We start from the raw sequence: 20,623 nt of genomic DNA, 5'->3' as shown, positions 1-20,623 counted from the left end.
ATCATCTAAAACTATTTTTAACTACTAATCATTTTGATAAAAAAATTAAATATATTATTCAAATAATACAAAGAAATATAAATATTCATATATTAGCAAGATTTAAAACAATAAATATACTTGAAAAATATCAATCAAATATTCCATTAAAAGACTTATAAAAGTGTATATACTTATTAGCTATTCTATAATATCTTTCAAATGTTTTTATTAATTTAGATTACAATAAACAATAAATCAAGTTATTTAAAACTTTTGAAAAGTCTAATAATACAGAATACTCTTTGTTATAAGAGGATTCAAACTTACAATCTTTAATCACTTACATTGACTTTACTAACCCTATTTTATACATATAAATGTCAACAACTTTTGTTAAAAATTCAAACATGTCAATTCATTAAAATTTAATCGATGTACTTATTTAACAACTACTTTAAGTTAGACTCAAAGCGTGTTTCACCATCTCCTCAAACACTTTCCTCTGGGCAACGTTCAATCGTTCTCCCTGTGTCATCAATAATAAACAATGTTGTCATTTTCAGTAATCAAATTTACAGAAATAATTCTAACAAGGCAAGTTTGTGTGCAAGATTTAACCTCTGTTTTAGAGCGGATTGTGACCTCAATTGCCAGGTTAGTTGCATCTATCTCTCTCGACTGTATTCTCACCACCTCCACTTCCAATTTTATTTCTCTCAAGCACTTCACCACCCTAACAATGGCGTCCATGTGAGTACAACTAGATGTTTTTTTCGTCATCACTTGAATGATGGCCTCTTCTGGAATGCTGCTCTCCTCAATAATTACAACAGCTTCTTCACAATCACAAGCCATCAAAGCACTCTTTCCTAAATATGCACTATAACCATTTGATAAGCTGCTGTAACTTTCACTTATATAATGGCTAATTGCATTACTTAGCTTGTGATTTTGTTGTTCAAGCTCTCCTATACGAAGCTTTTTCTGGTTCAGCTCCATTATCGCTTTTGACAACGTGGAAATTTTATCAACTTTCTGCATACATAAAAAAAAATCATTTATTGACGAAAAGAGATATGAACTATCTATCTGACATTAGATTTTCATAATCTATTAGCTTCTGCCTATCTAGCTACTTAGATTTGATATTAGATTGTCATCACCTATAATATCAACAGTTATTGCTTTTCAGAATGATCTGTAATCAAAATATATAAAAACTCTCACAATTAAATCCAAAGACAACAATTGATTTATATAATGGAAAAAGTGTACCTTGGGATTGTGAGGAAGAATAGAACTTAAATCCATAAACAGTTGGCTAAGCTTGCTTCTTCTCTTGCGCTCAGAAATCATACGAGTAAAAGCATATGCTTCATCTACCACACCATCATCTACTTCCCAATTCGACCTGCGTTTGCTACTCTTACACATTCTATCTACAAAATCGATGCATTTCTTGATTGATTTCTGATTGATTTTAGGTGCCGAATTCAATTGGACTCCCACGGTAGAGCATTCCTCATACTTCTGGAATGCACTTTTTCCTTTCAATGGAATCTGGGGAGGTAGAGGATCATCAAGTCGCAGGGAGGAGCTTAAAATTTGAGGAATCTCCATGGGTTGATGGCACAAATCATCAAAAGCTGGAGGAATATGATATTCTTCATGTAGCAGCCAAGGATCAACGTATTCGCCATTCCAAAGATAGTCTGTAATGACTAAATCTTCCTTCTCAAAGCAGGGAAAACTATGAGTGACTGAATAATCTAAACCTTCAATGATTGGTGGTGCTGCTTGGAAAATATCATCGTCCATCAAACTAGAAGAGCTATTAAAGGTCTGTAAAGAACTGGGTTCCATGTTTGTAATTGAGTAGACAGTTGTTTGTGTGGTTTTAAAGGGCCATCATGGAGATTTCGGAGGAAGGTTCAGTTTGTGGGTTCTTTTCATTGAAAATTTCAAAAAAACAGACGCGGAAATTTAATAGCCAGTGTTTCAACGGTCAAAAGGAAGTGGCACATGAATTAAACAGCATTTTACCCACCGTCTTAGAATTTGTGGCACAACGAATTGATAAGACTTTTACGCGTTTTTATCTTTTGCATGGAGACAACCAAATGGACCGACACAGGCGACTTCAAGCAAGAGTATGTCAATGTTTGATAAGACAAGTGAACAATGTAATGTATTTCCACACTTTAAAAAAAATCCACACAAAGTCTGTAACGTTGTACTACTCCAATGTCCATGGCACATGTGCTGGTTGTTTATGCTATCTATAATATTTATAATTATTTATACGAGGTTAGGTTAGAATTTGATTTGTTTTTTCATTTAAATTATATTTTCATAGACTACAAGAATTTGTTATAATATATTATTTTTGATAGATAATTGTAGCTTTCATTGTGATTAATTAATTAATTAACTTGATAAAATCGAGTCTTGACTGTAGTGTCCTACTATTCTAAGGATGCGTTCATTAATAAACCCGCACTCGATAGTTGCTAGAATTATGTGGTTAAGGGCATCAATATCATAGAATTGTAGAGTGAGCCACATTCCCTAAAATTTTATGAGGGCCTCAGTGAATAACTATACCCCTATTAATGGCATCAGTTCATTAATGATGTCTATTAATTTGAGTAATTCATAATTATACCCTTGTTAATACAAGTATGCCTCTTATGGCAAACTAGTTGAATTTACTCACATAGATGGTAAATAAATTATGCTTCCACTGCATATTGAGTAAGTTAATATTCCACTTTAATTAGAACATTTGGAAATATCTAGTTAACCTAGAGATTGTTGATAAAGATGCAACGAAACTAAGAACTTTGGAAAAGGGTAGTTGAGTATGTGGCACAACATTTAGCGAGTGAAAGTTGAGCATGATCGTATAATAGGACTTTTGTATCAAACCTAAGTATAGGTGGCAGGAAATCAATATGAAATTTATTCAAGAATTGCTTTTGAGTAAGAACAAGCATGATATCATAATTGGTTATTGTCAACAGTTTGACAGAGATTGCACATTTCATACTTGGATATATTTAAAGATGAATCATTGAATCTTGTAAATAAATTTATTCATTCAACTTATCGATTGCATGGAGTTTCAAAAATAGAAATATCAAATAGGAATGTCTAGCGACATTTTGGATTTGGACAATATTGAATACATCTTTGGGATCTAGATTAAATTCGGCATGACAACTTTAGATAGATGACTGAATAGAAAAGAGTTAATTAGGTAGTGGAGAATTATTTTTGATGTATTGCTTGGATTAGAAATACGAGGGGGAGAAGTATTTGCCTTTGGATTGAGTTGGCATACAACAAAATCTTTTCATGCATTTTTAAGGAATGATACCCATTATGATGCTTTATGACAGAAATGACTAACATTTGTCAGTTGAGATAGAATAAAGATAGGATCATCATTGGTTCTAATATGCTTAAAGAAATGGATGAGCAGATGAAATTGATCAAGAATATATTGAAAAAGACAGTCAACAAACAAGAAAAGCTATGATAATAGAAACAAGACTCTCAGATATTTGTTACTAAAGATAAAATTCTTTTGAGGGAGAAGCCTCATAAGAGCTCTATTTTATCGAGAAAATCATCAAAGTTGGTACCAAGATATGTGAGACCCTTCGATGTGCTGAAAATTATGAATCCAGATGCTTATGGGTACATGATCCAGGAATGGTGCTAGTGGAGCACATCCAAAATCTTGATCAATGTAGCGTTAAGCTACATAGCAGAGATTTCACTCAATATTGGGTCTAGTGGGACCAATATTTTGATGATAGTGCTACTTGGGAGGATGATGTGATGATTAACTATCATATTCCTCTTTTGTTTTCTTAGAGTAGTATTTGCTTGATGCATGAAATACATAAATACTCTGATTTTGATTTACATAGATGGTATAGATGGTACTATTTCTATTATATTTGATTTGAGACCACAATGTATGGTTAATGTTTATGATGTTGAGGAAGCATGTGCTTATGGATAGAATAATAAGACATCAAGATGTTGTCTCTTTTAAGAAGGGAAGGATGTCACAAACCCCATTTTTCCATAATTATTTAATTAAGAAAATAATGTTTATTTTTCACAAATGAAATTGAAATGAAATGAAAATGGAATTGTTAATGAAATAAGATAGGAGATCGAATGCACTGAAATGATTTATATACAATTGAATGATCAGTAATAATTTTTATCATAAAATTGGGATCGTCATTGCTAATGAGCAATTGTGTGCAAGTGAATACAGGAGCAGGTGAACGCGAATGAAGGTGAGAACATGGTTCAGGTGGAGTTGTCTTAGTTCCTGGATTTCGCTAGAATATATGGAATATCTCACACACCACATTAGGATTTATAATTTGCATCTTGTAAAGATGGATGATTTAAATGACCTTATTTGAGTGTTTGTTTAAATTGGAATGATGAATTTGGAATGAGTAGTAGATTGATTTAAATGTTTATACATGTGCATTTGTTGCATGATTTGAGTGGTGATTAAATTAAATCCAAGTTGCATGAGTGAATGTGAAATATTATGTCTTATTTTAAAGTAGGATTGTTTTGTTTATGGGTTAGATATGAATATTGATCGTAGGTTTATACGTTCTTTATGTGCAGATATGTATAAATGTATTAAAAATATCATACTTATGAGTTTACTTTGGTAATTTGATAATAGTATAACATATATATGTATATCCAATTATCGTGAAATTTAAGTACTTCTTGAATTTTATATATATTTATATATATACACTTATAAATATATAAACTTAATTATTTGTCATTATGTATATATATGATATATATTATATATATATATATATATATATATATTATTATGACCGAATTTACCAAGCAACGATTTTGAAATAATAAAGCATATCTACATTTCAGGGAGAAAGTCGATAAGTATATCGACAATGCAATTAAGTAAAATACATTATGTTTGAGTTTAATGCAAACTGTGATGACTGATATATTAATGAAAGCGACATATTTGAAAGCCACATACCTGACATAGTGGCAGGTTATCACTATGAGTCATAGTCAACAAACCATGCATGATAGGAGGGAATTCGACTTGGCATAATAGGAACTTAAAAACCATTTGCAAGGGAGATGATATTAATATAGACCATGTAGCAAACAAATTGATAGTAAACTTAGACTTTGCAAGAAGCACAACCACATTGCAACCATGTAGACCAAGCTTGGGCAATGTAGTATGTGGTGGGCAAGGGAGTCGATGTTGACTATTCCACATGTGGAAGGGAGGGAGTCGGTGTTACCACCAACTACCCACCCAAATATCCAAGTTTACACGTGTTGCAACTGCCATTTAATGTGGCATGATTTAATAGTAATGCGGGGTACCAACCCACATAAACCCACTAGTATTAATATCTATGAATGACATGTGCAGTGTGGTGTCACAAAAGAAGTTAATGAATAACTTTGCATGGTGAACACATAAGTGTTCGAGCTTGATCAGGACTATTATGTTGTAGTTAAACCATGTGTGGTGTCATTTGGAATCAATCCACCACTAGGACAGATGGGCTTGAATATAGGAAAGAAGGTAGATGAAAACACTATATATAGACCATCGAATTGGAAGAGAAGGAGACTGATGAATAATAAGAGGGGGGGTGATTTAGTATATGAAAAAATCTTGCACTTAAACACTTAAACAGTCTAAAGATAAATCGGTAAAACAGTTTAATAGACAGAACGATTATCACACATGTGAACCAAAATGCAAATAACGCATTCACCCACAAAAGCAATACAACCATAACAGAAGATATTTGACGTGGAAACCCAAATGGGAAAAACCACGGTGAGATGGAACTCACAAGTCACTATCTGCAGAATAGAAACCAGACTGGTTAAGGTCTTACAATGTTCTTCACCAGAACAGACCCTGTTAGGAATCTCAATCTCTGTTAGGAGATAAGTCTGATCAAGGACTACCTTGCTAGAGGATTTTAGATTCATAGAGGTGAACCACCTTGTTAGAAGATTTTACAAAAGGCTTTTGAGCCTACTCGGTTAAGGGCTACAGACTTGTCAAAGATGTGAGTAATCAACAAGTGTTTGATCTATCTAATAGCACGGACTGCTCAGTTAGATCCTTGATAGCTTGTTCTTAATGCACTCTTGCATTACTTCAGTCTTCTACACATTTATATTCTTTTCAACTCCTCAACCACCTTAAACCCTAGTCACAACAAAAACCCTTTCAACAACAACCTAAAACCCTAGACATGATGTCCTTTTAAAGGAGTCTGATTTCATGTCTGTCCAATAGGATTACATTTCAATTTCCTAAGTTCAATGAATCTAGACATACTCAGTAACACGACACAAGAAGCATTACCAGTGTGTGGACACCATCAAACAATCGGTGGATTGATAACTCATCACAAAATGCCGGTTGGTAACTCATCACAGAGTATTACTGGTTCATACAAAATACCGGTTGCTGGTTTGACAAAAATGAAGACTGGTCAAAATGTGTTATGTTGCTTTAATCCCTCGTACCGCTTGAGGTCAACATGCCGCTTTAGAATGGTAAACACATTCTGCAAAACATCAATAGTCTAATGACTATAATACAACATACTTGCAACATACCGGTTGAAACAAATACTAGTTGTGCTCTAACTCATACATATAAAGAGGATCTTAATGCAAGTGTGTGTCCATCAATGAAAATCACAACATAAACATCAAAAATGCCAACAATCTCCCCCTTTGGCATTGATGGCAACACTTAGGAAAATAAAATTTTGACATCTAAGTGTTTTACAACAAAATTATGCCATTAGCAAATTTGCTCCCCCTAAGCATATACACTATCCGTTTAACAATACAATGAATAGAAAATTTGCATACAGAGCATAAACATTGAGATATCAGAGCATATATCAAAGCATATAGCAAAATTTTAAAACCAGATACTTCTCCCCTATACTTCTCCAAAATAGAGTACTTCTCCCCCTTTGCCAACAATGACAAAGTACAACTGAACAACCTTGTTTCCATTTGATATTAAAACAATAAAAGTTTATGACAATAAGGAGTAGTACTTGTCAAAAATAGATTTATAGTCCTGCAAGAATTGCTTCATTGATAGAGACCAGGACTCAAGTAGGGAGGTGGCCACTTCTTTCTCTGTTTGCATCTCGGAGACTTGTTCTTCCATGGCATCAACTGTGCTCATCTCCTATGTAACTGTCAAGGCATCCAGGTTTAGATAACACTTCTGAAGAATTTGCAGACGCGGAAGTAAAACCAGTTGTAGCTCCTACAAATCTCTAGATCGTGTGCTGATTTCTTGCTCCATTTTGGCTGACTGGATATGAAACCGGTGAACGGTTTGCCCATTAGTTGTGAAGGAATCATAAGGCAGCTTGAATGTGCTCAAATAGGACTGCAAGTCCTGTTCAATTTTTTGCTTCTAAGCTAGCACATCATCATATAATAGATGGGGTTGACAGATTTTGCTGAGTAGCATATTCCCCTCATCTAGAGCATCCCTTATGGCCTTTTGTTCTTTCTTTAGTTCAGACTGGAGCTCATTCAACTTTTTCACCAGAGCTATATTAAGAGCCTTTTGATGCTCCTTCTTGACATTAGCCTCTGCTACCTCTTCAAGACTCTGCACTTGATCATCTACTACTATGCATAGGATCTTTAGTCTAGCTAATGAAGAATCGGTGTTTGGAAGATTTGTACCGGGTATCAAACTGGTAAGCATATCCATAGCAGCTTGGATTACATCCTGCTTCTTCTTCTATCGAATGTTTTCAAGGTGCTCTTGAGCTACCTTGATTCTCTGCATTAGCTTCGATTCACTTGCAGACTTGAGATTGATAGGACTTGTGATATCAGCCGGTCTGGCTTGACTCCCTGTTGTCTTCAAAGTCTCCATCTATGTGCTCTTCTCTGCTTCTCCTATCTTGTCCTTTTCTGCTTTCTTTTTCTCCGCTTCTCTCCTTTTCTCGACTTCCTTATCTTCTTCTTCCTTCTTCTTTTTCTCTGCTTCCTTCTTCTTTTCTTGTTCCTTGTCTTCTTCTTCCTTCTTCTTCCTCTGAGCTTCCTTCCTCTTCTCCTCTTCTTTCTCTTCCTCTTCCTTCTTCTTCTTTTCTTCTTCCTTCCGCTTCTTTTCTTTATCCTCTTCTTCTTTATTTTTCCTCTCATCTTCTTGCCTCTTCTTCTCTTCACCTTTTCTTTTCTCCTCTTCCTCTTTTCTCTTCTCTTCCTCTTTCAGCTTTACCTCATCTTCATCCCTCTTCTTCTTCTCTGCCTGTTCCCTAGTCGCTTCCTTTCAGTCCTCGGCTTGCTCATTGCCCTGTTCGGCCTGATGCTCCTCTCTTGTTCCCTCAAAAGGTATGTCCTGAGTGACATCTTCTACGTCCAGGGTATCAACATCAATAGTGTCGATTGGTTCTACAACTAGATTTCCTTCATCATCAAATGCTTCATTTGGTTTGGATATAACTAGTTCTTCTTCTGCTTGCCAGTTGGCCAAACGTGCTTTGTGAGTTTAGACAACAATTTGCATAAATAGATGGGTGTCATTTTTAAAATCAGCAACTCTACCTTCTAACGGCTAGAGTCTTCTTTTTCTAGTGAAGAAGAGTCCTTTATTTAGATCAATAACATCATATAATTCAAAATTTGACAAGTCGGGAAAGTATTGTGCAAAAACCTTCTCTCTAATTTCCTATTCTTTCTTTATGGCAATGCGCCATCTATTATCTAATGACATATATAAAGAATCCGGTGTCTGAGACTTAATCTTTGAGGGCGATCGGTCATTACTACACAGATACTGAATTATTTCCTTTTCAACCGCTTCCTTTTCATCCTCATTGAAGTCATCGAAACACTCAAGTAAATCATTTAACACTTTTCTCCTAATATTCTTTATTGTTCTTTGACAATGTGTCAAAGGTTTATAGGATGAGATATCTATATTTACTAGTGCTGAAGATGTTGGTTCACTCTGTGTCTTCTTTCTTGTCTGTCTTGCCTTTTTGGGCTGCTCCGTAGACACAGTTTCTTCTGAGTCCAGAGAGTTGCTTCTCATCTTCCTCTTTCTCTGGAACACTTTAGCCGATGTAGCTTCCAGTTTCTTCTTAGCTGGTGACTGCTTGGTCACTTTTGGAGTTGCAGTAGTAACCAGTGCTAATGCTGCAGGCACTGCCTTTGCCTTCTTCACTGCTGGTGGTTCCTCAGCCCTGGTGGTTCCTTAGCCGGTGCTATCCTCTCGAGGTAGGTTCCGGTTCTCTTCACCTTAGGATCAAGCGGTGAGGCAATAAGAGTAGAGGCATACCCTTCCAGCATGTCGTACATCACCTCATAGTCCATTGGCTCCACTTCTTCCATTCTAGGTTCAACAACCTCCATTATACATTTGTCTACTTAGATGGTGAAGCAGATATCGTCTTCATATTTCTTGACGATGTCTCCTGATATCCTCACTCTTTGGCTCGTCTTCCTTTTGAACTCATCAAAATACTTGTTCAAAATATCAAGGTAACCGGTTCCAAGTGCTTCAATGCTTTCCTTGATTTGCTTGGTTACCAGTTGGTCATGAGACCACTGAATGTCTCCTACTCTTGGGAAGTATCCTTGAAAGTAAAAGAACAACCCAACCAATAGTTGTCCAAACTTGAACCTCAGTGTATTATCTTGTTTGATTGATTTCAAGTTCAATAGGAGTTGCCTCTGCATACCAGTGCATAGGTCAAATGATGCATCCTCCTTTATCGCTGTAGTAGATACAGAGTTGATTCTGCTGGTTGAGAATGTCCGGTAGCCTATCACCATGTAGGCATACTTAACTAGATCATCCTTGATTGAATTTACAGTCATGCCTCGTGAGTCACTCACTGAACTGGTGAGCTTGGACATCACAGTTTTGCTAACTATCCTTAGGGCTGGTACTTCCCCTATATTGTAGAAACCGGTGACTGCATGAATTTTCTATGGCGTGATATCATGCATCCTCTCCAAGTACATTTTGTCACCATGGACCCTACTCAGAATAATCCTTATATGATCTTCTGTGAAATCCTCGAGGAAGTAAATAACATTGTGGAGTTTCTTCTTCTCCAAAATACTATACTCCAGTTTGATCATCTTATCTTATCCACAAAATAGATCTAGTTGGGTATGGATAGCTTGAGACCCTAAGTCTTCGAGTTTACAATCAATATAATCTGAGATTCCCTCTTCTACTATCACTCCAGTAGGAACTTGTGATAGGGCATTATACTTTGACTTCCGTTGAATAAAACTTTCAGACTCAATAGATGCACTAGAACTGGTATGAGATGCGGAAGCCATTGTAGAAATTTTAAGAACTCGAGAAATACCTTTCAAAACACATGAATTTAGGGCATTTCGATTCTCCTTTACTCCTCACTTCATCGGTAGTTGAATCACCACTTTGTGTTCTCCACTTGACCATTTTCTATTTGAATTTGAATCTCCTTCGTGGTTTCTCAATTTCTCCAAATTTCTGCTCAAATCGCCTTTTCGTCGCTCTTCTCTTTGAAAACTTTTCTTTGCTCTAAAACTGATAGTGAGAAATGATTTCAAAAATGGTTTTAAACATAGTCCTCACCTACCATCATTAATGCTCCTCCATTAGGGCATAAACCCTAATTTGTCATTTTACCATTTCCAGTCTTTTGCCAAGCGACAGGTATCATATACCGGTTAAGGTCTTTTGTCAGTTTAAACCGAGGGTTCGAAAACATTTTGAAGCTTAGTTTTCTAGTTCCTCTTCCAACATTACTAGTTTCCTCTTCCAAGTTTTGTTCATGTCTACTTGAATTGTTTCAACATCAATTCCTCCTTCCTGAGTGATTGATATATCATCTGATCTACTCTTTCTGCTTTTGCAGAATGTTGCAATGTGACCTGGTTTGTTGCAGTGATAGAAAACCAATCCAGGTACTCTCCAAGGTCCATTGTTCATGTTTCCATTCTTCTTTCTACATGTTGCAGCAGTGTGACCATGACTATTACAGATCATACAATTTGCTCTCCATCGGGTTGTCGCTTGATAGTCACGGCTTCTTGGCTAATGATTGAAGACATTAAACCGGTTGTGATTCTAGTTCACAAAAGGTTCAGGACCAACTCCTTGGGTCCTCTGAGGATATCTTCTTGTGTCATTCATGACAGACCTGCATTCAAATGCTCTATGTCCATACTTGTTGCATGCATAACAATGACCATTGAACTTATTGGATCTAGGTACATTGTTAATAAAGTAAGGAAAATTATTGTAGGCTTTGCTCCTACATACATTGGTAGTGTGTCCTTCTTTAAGACAGTTAAAGCAAACAGGTTTGAATTTTTGCTTACCTTTACCTTTGAGTGTCGGTTGCTTCTTTGATGCTTCAACATTTGTTCTTGAGGATTCTCCTTCCTCATGTCCAGAGAAACCAAGTCCATTGGTATTCTTTATTGGTCTAGCCAACTCAGGCTTTTGCTCTAGCTTGATAGTACTTTTGCTAAACTTAGCAAGTAATTCCTTTGACTCAGAGAGTTTTTTGGAAATAGCAGCATTTGTTTCCAACAAATTTTCATTCCTAGATATGGAAGTGTTCAGTTCTCCTTGCATGTCTTCCTTTTCCACCTTGCTTGCATGGAGTTGAGCATTTAGGGCACTCATCTCTTGTTTCAACTTGGATATCTCACAATCTCTTTCTTTCACTAGGTCTTTAGTTTTTCTCCGGTTCTCAAACTCTTGACACATCCGGATAGTCAGTCCTTCCAACTCCTTTCTCAGGTTGGAGTTTGATTCATTCAACTTATTTACTTCTGCAATTAGGGCTTCCATGTCTACTTCATCTGCAGAACTATTTTCAGATAGCTCCATCAGCTTTTCTGCATGTTCTCTCCTTTTTGCTTGAGATGCCTTGTATTTGATCATAAGATCATCATAGGCTTGCTTAGATTAAGTGAGCTGTTGAGTAAGTTCCCTCAAGGTTTATTCCCCCATATCTCTTACCAAGTGGTTAAACTTATAGAAAGGTAGGCTTTGATGCCAACTGATGAATACTAAGAGGGGGGGTGAATTAGTATACCAAAACATCTTGCACTTAAACAGTCTAAAGATAAACTGGTAAAACAGTTTAATAGACAGACCGACTATCACACATGCAAATCAAAATGCAAATAATGCATTCACCCACAAAAGAAATACAACCATAATAGAAGATATTTGACGTGGAAACCCAAATGGGAAAAACCATGGTGAGATGGAACTCACAAGTCACTATCTGCAAAAAAGAAACCAGACTGGTTAAGGTCTTACAATATTCTTCACCAGAAGAGACCCTGTTAGGAATCTCAATCTCTGTTAGGAGATAAGTCTGATCAAGGACTACCTTGCTAGAGGATTTTAGATTCACAAAGGTGAACCACCTTGTTAGAGGATTTTACAAAAGGCTTTTGGGCCTACCCGGTTAAGGGCCACAGACTTTTCAAAGATGTGAGTAATCAACAAGTGTTTGATCTATCTAATAGCACGGATTGCTTAGTTAGATCCTTGATAGCTCATTCCTAATGCACTCCTGCATTAATTCAGTCTTCTACACATTTACATTCTTTTCAACTCCTCAACCACCTTAAACCCTAGTCACAACTTTAACCCTTTCAACAACAACCTAAAACCCTAGACATGATGTCCTTTTAAAGGAGTCTGATTTCATGTCCGTCCAATAGGATTACATTTCAATTTCCTAGGTTCAATGAATCTAGACATACTCAGTAACACGACACAAGAAGCACCGCTAGTGTGTCGGCACCATAAAACAATCGATGGATTGATAACTCATCACAAAATGGCGGTTGGTAACTCATCACAGAGTATTACCGGTTCATACAAAATACTGGTTGCCGGTTTGACAAAAATGAAGACTAGTCAAAATGTGTTATGCCGCTTTAATCCCTCATACCGCTTGAGGTCAACATGCCGCTTTAGAATGGTAAACACATTTTGCAAAACATCAATAGTCTAATGACTATGACACAACATACTTGCAACATACCGGTTGAAACAAATACCGGTTGTGCTCTAACTCATACATATAAAGAGGATCTTAATGCAAGTGTGTGTCCATTAATGACAATCACAACATAAACATCAAAAATGCCAACAGAGAAATGCAACAAAGGATTAGAGAATTGAGTGTACAAGAGAAAAGTAGTAGAGATTTAGGAGTATTATGACCAATCGTAAAAGATTGGTGATGATCATCTCAGATTTAGCGTTGAATTTCAGAGGAAGGCTCTTAAATGAGCATAAGTTTGTTTTATTATTAGAGAATAGAAGGGATACAAGACAATTGGTATTATGGATGTGTTACATTGGTTTTTTCATTGATTTCAACACTTGTTAACACTTATCCTTGTGGAGATCTTTGGTTATGTTCACCGACATGTTCAGTGACGTATGCACAATCATTGGTATCTGGTTCACCGACAGGTTATATTGTTCATCAGCACTTAGAATTATCTGTTATCATCTGGAGATTACTTGGTTATGTTGAAGACATTGTTTGGACACTTGGTTCTGGTGATTTGATTATTGGTACAATCAAGTTTGCATATTTGTTGTTATCAGCAAATAGGTCTAGGTTATGGATCGGCAAGCATTATCTATTCTAGATCAACATGACATGTTATGGAGATGATTTTTTATTGTTGTAAATGCATTGAGTCGACATCATGCATCACATATTGATTCATTTGTAATTGATTTAATTGTAATTTTCTTAATGAGCCCACCTACACAATTGGTCCTAGGTTTTGGTATATATGTAAGATCTCATTTGTGAGATTAGGTAGAAAAGTAGAAAAAGGATTATAATAAGGTATATGCGAATATAAATAGAGCTATACATGTAGACATCATTTGAAGATTCAAGGAAGGTACGAGGAGGGAAATCAGAGCTTAACTAGTACTGAATCCAGCATATGAAGATGCTATTTTGAGCAGTACATTATCATTGGATTTAACCATCCAATTGTAGTCAGTGTGACTCCCATTTTGTGATTGAGTAGTGAGCTCTAGGAGTTGGCCTTTCTACATGTGCAGACCCCATTTGTACACACATACTATTTGCAGTAGTATCATCTGATTGTGGGTAAGGTTTCCCACCGTGGTTTTTCCCCTTACAGGGTTTCCACGTACAAATAAATGTGTTATATGTTGTGTATGTTATTTGTATTTATGTTTCATGGATAAACTTTATCGGTATTGCAATTAACTGTTAAACTATCTACCAACATTAAAGTTTGGTTTACCGGTATTATGCACGAAGTTTGGTTAAAATATATTTGGGTTGAAATTAATAGACAATTGATTCACCCCCCCCCTCTCAGTTGCCTCCAGGTCCTAACAATTGGCATCAGAGCCAAGTCCTCCTTTTGCAGAAGTTTAACAACTTGAGGAGATCCTATGTCTACTAACTATTTCAGAAAGGACAGTCTGAAGCTTGATGGAACCAACTATGGTATATGGAAGATTAGAATGGAGACACATCTGAATTGCATTGGAAAGGACATATGGGATATTACAAGGAATAGCTATGTTGGTCCTACTCAAAGTCAACATAATCCAGCAACCTTGGCTAAAGATTAGGAGAATGATTGCAAAGCAAGGCAAGCACTTTTGAGCACATTGTCAGGTCAACAAATCATGGGATTATCAGACGGATCTACTACTAAAGCTATTTGGGATAAATTGGAGACATTGAATGAATGTGATACCACTATCAAAATTGCAAAATTGGAATGCTTCCAGGTCAGGTATGAAAATATGATAATGGAAGAAGATGAAAGGATTTCAGCTTTTATGGAAAGAGTTAATGAAATTGTTTTGGGTATACAATGTTATGGAGGATCCTTAAGTGAAGATGAAATTGTTTTTAAATTTTTAAGAGCTTTTCCACCAGCATACAAAATGAGAGTAACTACTATTAATGAATTGAGAACAATGCCTAATGCATTAGTATCTAGAGATACTTTGGTTGGAAAACTTTCAGCTTTTGAACTTGAGGAATTTGGTCCTATTGCTACAACTAAGACAGATTTGGCTTTCAAAGCTTCATCATTTGAAGCATCATCATCATCATCATCTAAAAAATCTAATTAGAAAGCACTCTATGATAGAGAACTTGAAGAAATCAGAAGAGAGAATGAAGAACTTGAAGAACTTGAAGCTCTATTTGCAAGGAAAATGCATAAAGGTCCAGTTGGAAGTAAGTATGAAAGTAAAGCACCATTTGTTAGAGTTGAGAAAATACACCACCACAGGAGCCCAAATGATCTCTACAAGCTGAAAAACATGTTACAAGGAGAAGCAAAGAAGCAAATCATAGAAGAAAGAAATACACAGAAAATATGCTAAAAAAGAGAGCTTAATATTCACAAAAATATGTAATGTAATAATCCTTCTTCTTGTTACAATGAAAAGAATGAACTCAACCTTTAATAGGTCAAGAAACCCTAAAAGGGAAAACCTAGGTTTGCACATAATAATTAATAAAAGAATTAATTATTATGCACCTAAAGTTAGCTTAAGTGTAAAAGAGATAAAGGGAACTTAAATAATTAAACAAATATTGTTTAATTAATCAAGTAAATACCCAATTACTCTAACACCATTTAAATGTTTTAACTACAATAAAATTGGTCATATGGCATCTAGGTGTCCTGATAGACATGCAAGATTGAAAGAAGAAGCTAAAAAAACATACAAACCTAACCCTGAATATCAAAGATACAGATTTAAGAATAATTTTTTCAAAAAACAGAGTTTAGATGCTCATTCTATGGCTCCCAGAGTGCAAAAAAGAGACCTCACTTTGACTAGAAAAAAACATAGTCAAATAGTAAAATTGGAAAAAAAATACCAACATCACAAGATCCGGCTCAGAACCAGCTTTCCGACACCTATTTGTTTTCAAAAAAATGACTCTGTATGCCCAAGATATGGCCAAAAAACCAAACCCCCCTTGAAAACAAGAGGAAGGGGTAGTCTGGTGGCTCTAGCGAGCGGAGGTGGCCAGTGAGCGGCGCTCTGGTGGCGGCCTAGTGGAGCTTCGATGGCCAGGTAGAGGAACCAGGGTGGCTGGTTTTCGGTGGCAGCAGGATGGGCCAGGCGGCTCTCAAAGGGCCGGCGGCTGCCAAGGCCGGGGAGCTGCGGCAGTGGTGGGAGAAGTCAGTGGGTGCTACAGTCGGGCGGCGAGGAGGCTCTACGGGTAGCGCAGAGGCTGGTGGTGCAGCGGTGGGGCAGGAGAAGCCATCGAGTGTTGTGGATGGGTGATGGGGAGGCTTTGCTGGCAGCGCAACGGCCGGTGGTGTAGTGACGATGGCGGGGGCCGCAGGGAGGCTGACAGGGGGCCGGTAGGGGGCTGGAGGCTGGTGCCAGCGGGGGCCAGGCCGACGGGAGTCGAAAGGGTGATGGAGGTCAAAAAACAAGGTCGGTGAGGGGCAGGGGGCTGAGGCTGGCAGGGGGCAGGACTGACAGGTTCGATAGTCATACGATGGCCAAACTGTCAGCGCTGGTACCTTGCGAAAAACAAATCCCAAAAAACTTTTGAAACCCCTTTTTTTATGCCTTTTTTTTTTTTTTTTGAAAAATCAAAATCCGGCCTGCATGCTGTAAAAAGGCAAAAATATTTTTTTTTTGAATTTTTTCTCGAACTACATGCTAGAGTTGTACGACCTGGTTTTGGAGAAAAAAATCACCCAGATGCTCAGGAGTAAAAAATAGACAAATTTTATATGGCTATAGGTGTTTCTGGGCCTTTTGAGCACGATGGTGAGGTCCGTTTAGGCCCAAAGTGCTCAGAAAAAGGCCTATCCCTAAGCATACAAAAAAATGCCTGAAACCCCAGATCTGTGCTCTGATACCATGTTGGAGTTGAGAAAATACAACACCACAGTAGCCCAAATGATCTCTGCAAGCTGAAAAAACCTGTTACAAGGAGAAGTAAGGAAGCAAATCACAGAAGAAAGAAATACACAGAAAATATGCTCAAAAAGAGAGAGTTCAATATTCAAAAAAATATGTAATGTAATAATCCTTCTTCTTGTTACAGTGAAAAGAATGAACTCAACCTTTAATAGGTCAAGAAACCCTAAAAGGGAATACCTAGGTTTGCACATAATAATTAATAAAAGAATTAATCATTATACACCTAAAGTTAGCTCAAGTTTAAAAGAGATAAAGGGAACTTAAATAATCAAACAAATATTGTTTAATTAATCAAGTAAATACCCAATTACTCTAACACCATTTAAATGTTTTAACTGCAATAAAATTGGTCATATGGCATCTAGGTGTCCTGATAGACATGCAAGATTGAAAGAAGAAGCTAAAAGAACATACAAACCTAAACCTGAATATCAATGATACAGATTTAAGAAGAATAGAGACAAATCATGTTATTATGTTGATGAAGGAGTTATTGATGATTCTGATGAGGAACTGGTAGACAATGGATGGGCTTTTGTTGCAATAACAGAAGATCAACCGACACCTACTGTTCAACTGATAGAGCAAGCCCTGGCAGCTGAAATTGAAGAAAGGGATGAATGGATCATTGATTCCAGATGTTCACATCATATGACTGGTGATAAGAGTAAATTCTTAACCTTTCAGGAATACAATGGAGGTCTAGTAAAATTTGGAGATGACAAAGCTTGTTTGATCAGAGGAAAAGACACTATATCTTTTGATGGTAAGCACAATACTGATAATGTTTACTATGTTGAAGGTTTAAAGCATAATCTTTTGAGTGTTGGTCAATTAGTTGAAAAGGGATTTAAATTACAATTCAAGAATGGTAAATGCAAAATCATGAATAGAATTGTTTTGGAAATTGCAACCGGTAATCAGACTAGAGGTAATATCTTTCATTTGAATAACAATGAGAAGACATGCTTGATTGCACATATTAATGAAAGTTGGTTATGGCATAAGAGACTGTGTCATGTAAATTTTGATTGCATTATGAAATCAGTACAACTAAGGCAGTAAGGGATTTACCTAAGATTGTTAAACCTCACAATCTGGTATGTAAGGAATGTCAATTTGGAAAGCAAGTTAGAGAAACTTTTTAGAGTATTCCAGAAAAATCCAATAATGTTCTTGACTTAAGTCATATTGATTTATGTGGTCCAGCAAGAACTAGAAGTTTACAAGGAGATAGATATTTTATGCTAATCATTGATGATTATTCTAGAATGTGTTGGGTTACTTTTTTCAGGGAGAAATAAGAAACTTTTGGGAAATTCAAACTATTCAAAATGATGGTAGAGAATGAAACCGGTAAGAAAATCAAATGTTTGAGATCAGATCAAGGAGTTGAATTCACATCTAAGGAATTTAATACATTCTGTGAAGTGAATGGAATCAGAAGACAATTATCAGCAACTCAGACACCCCAACAAAATGGAGTTGTGGAAAGGAAGAACAAAAATATTTTGGATGCAACTAGAAGCATGATATCAGAAGCAAACCTAACTCATGTGTATTGGAGAGAAGCAATCAATACAGTTGTTTATACATTCAACAGAGTTCACATCAAAGTTGAAACCAGTAAGACCTCTCATGAACTATGGTTTGGTAATACTCCTACTCTTAAATATTTCAGAATATTTGGAAGCAAATGTTATATTAGGAGAGATGATTATATTGGCAAATTTGATCATAGAAGTGATGAAGGAATATTTCTTGGTTATTCATATAAGAGCAAGGCATATAGATGTTTTAATAAGAGACTGTAGAAAATCATTGAAAGTGCAAATGTGAAGATTGATGAACAATTTAGAAAGTCTATAGACTCTGAACTGACAGTTGAGATAATCACAAATGAACCTACAATGAGTACACCGGTACAGAATGTTGATCCAGTCACACCGGCATCATCTGAGAATTCGACAGTGACTAAAGAACAACAACAAGTGAATATACCCAGGTATGTAAGATTGAATCACTCTGAAAGTCAGATAATTGGGAATAAGTATCAAGGTGTTATGACTAGAGGAATACTGACAAATGAAGAGGTGTGTCTAATTTCTCAATTTGAACCAACAACTATTAATGAGGTGTGTGAAGATAAACATTGGATTAAAGCTATGGAAGATGGATTGGAACAAATTGAAAAGAATAACACATGGACATTGGTTCCCAAGCCTAAAAACAAAAATGTAATTGGAAATAAATGGGTATTCAGAAATAAACTTAATGAAGATGGTAAGGTAATCAGAAACAAAGCAAGATTAGTGTGTAAGGGATATTCACAGAAAGAAGGAATTGATTACAATAAAACCTTTGCACCGGTAGCTAGAATTGAGGCAACCAGATTATTCTTAGCTTTTGCAGCACACAAGAACTATAAAGTATATCAAATGGATGTTAAATGTGCATTTCTGAATGGTGATCTTGAAGAGGAAGTTTACATTGAACAACCTAATGGATTTTCTTTGACAGATGACAAAGATATGGTTTGCAGGTTAAGGAAAGTTTTATATGGATTGAAGCAAGCTCCTAGAGCTTGGTATGCTAGATTGGACAAATACCTTTTGAAGTATGGTTAGACTAAAGGTAATGCTGACAACAACTTATACTACAAAGCGACTAATGATGACATGTTGGTTATAGAAGTTTTTGTTGATGATATCATTTTTGGAGGAGAAGATGGATTGTGTAAAGACTTTTCTAATAAGATGCAGGAAGAATTTGAAATGTCTATGATTGGGGAGATAAAAAATTTCTTAGGATTGTAGATTTCACAGACTAATAAAGGTATATTCATAAATCAATCAAAGTATTTGAAGGAATTACTTAAGAAATTTGGCATGGAAAACTCTAAACTGGTAAGTACACCTATGACTACAACTGATAAACTATCATTGAAGGATGAATCAACACCCATTAATTTGACAAGATACAAGTCTATGATAGGAGGTTTACTGTATTTGACACAAACAAGACCTGATATTATGAATGCAGTATGTATTGTTTCAAGATTTTAGAGTAATCCTAAGGAATATCATGAATCAGCAGTAAAAAGTATTTTCCGGTAGCTACAAGGCACAACAAATCTTGGCTTACGGTATCCTAAAGATGAAATTTTTGATTTATGTGCATACACAGATGCAAATTGGGTAGGAGATATAGATGACAAAAAAATCACCACCGACAGAGCATTTTTTGTTGGCAGCAGACTAATTTCATGGTTGAGCAAGAAACAAAGTTGTACATCACTATCAACAGTAGAATCAGAATATGTTGCAGCAGCAACTAATTGTACACAGGCATTATGGATTAAGCAAATGTTGAAGGACATAAAGGTAAAATTCAAAGAACCTATAATCATTTACTGTGATAATATGGTAGCAATTGATATATCAAAGAATCCAGTATTTCACTCTAAAACTAAACATGTTTCTATCAAATTCAATTTTCTAAAAGAGAATGTTGAAGCAAAAGAAATGAAATTGGTTTATGTGAATACTAAAGAGAAAATTGCATATATCTTTA

General features: G+C 36.0%; 1 protein-coding gene across 1 annotated transcript; it reads right to left on the bottom strand.

The window, feature by feature from the left end:
* Positions 1-348: 348 nt before the first annotated feature.
* On the bottom strand, positions 349-1,821 carry LOC131042736 (uncharacterized). Its single transcript, XM_057976058.2, has 2 exons — positions 1,258-1,821; positions 349-1,017 (listed from the first exon to the last, which is right to left on the bottom strand). Exons 1-2 carry the CDS (start codon positions 1,798-1,800, stop codon positions 517-519), a joined length of 1,044 nt encoding a protein of 347 aa, XP_057832041.2. The 5' UTR covers positions 1,801-1,821; the 3' UTR covers positions 349-516.
* Positions 1,822-20,623: the final 18,802 nt, after the last annotated feature.

The sequence above is a fragment of the Cryptomeria japonica genome, chromosome 1, assembly GCF_030272615.1.
Source record: "Cryptomeria japonica chromosome 1, Sugi_1.0, whole genome shotgun sequence".
Lineage (NCBI taxonomy): Eukaryota > Viridiplantae > Streptophyta > Pinopsida > Cupressales > Cupressaceae > Cryptomeria > Cryptomeria japonica.
This window is presented reverse-complemented; position numbering and strand designations above follow the sequence as displayed.

Bases quoted from the DNA above. Each gene is read 5' to 3' on its own strand.
- LOC131042736 (XM_057976058.2), bottom strand. From the start codon at position 1,800: ATGGACGATGATATTTTCCAAGCAGCACCACCAATCATTGAAGGTTTA. The intron at 1,018-1,257 runs GTACACTTTTTC...TTATGTATGCAG, and splicing joins TTCTTCCTCACAATCCCAAG to AAAGTTGATAAAATTTCCAC.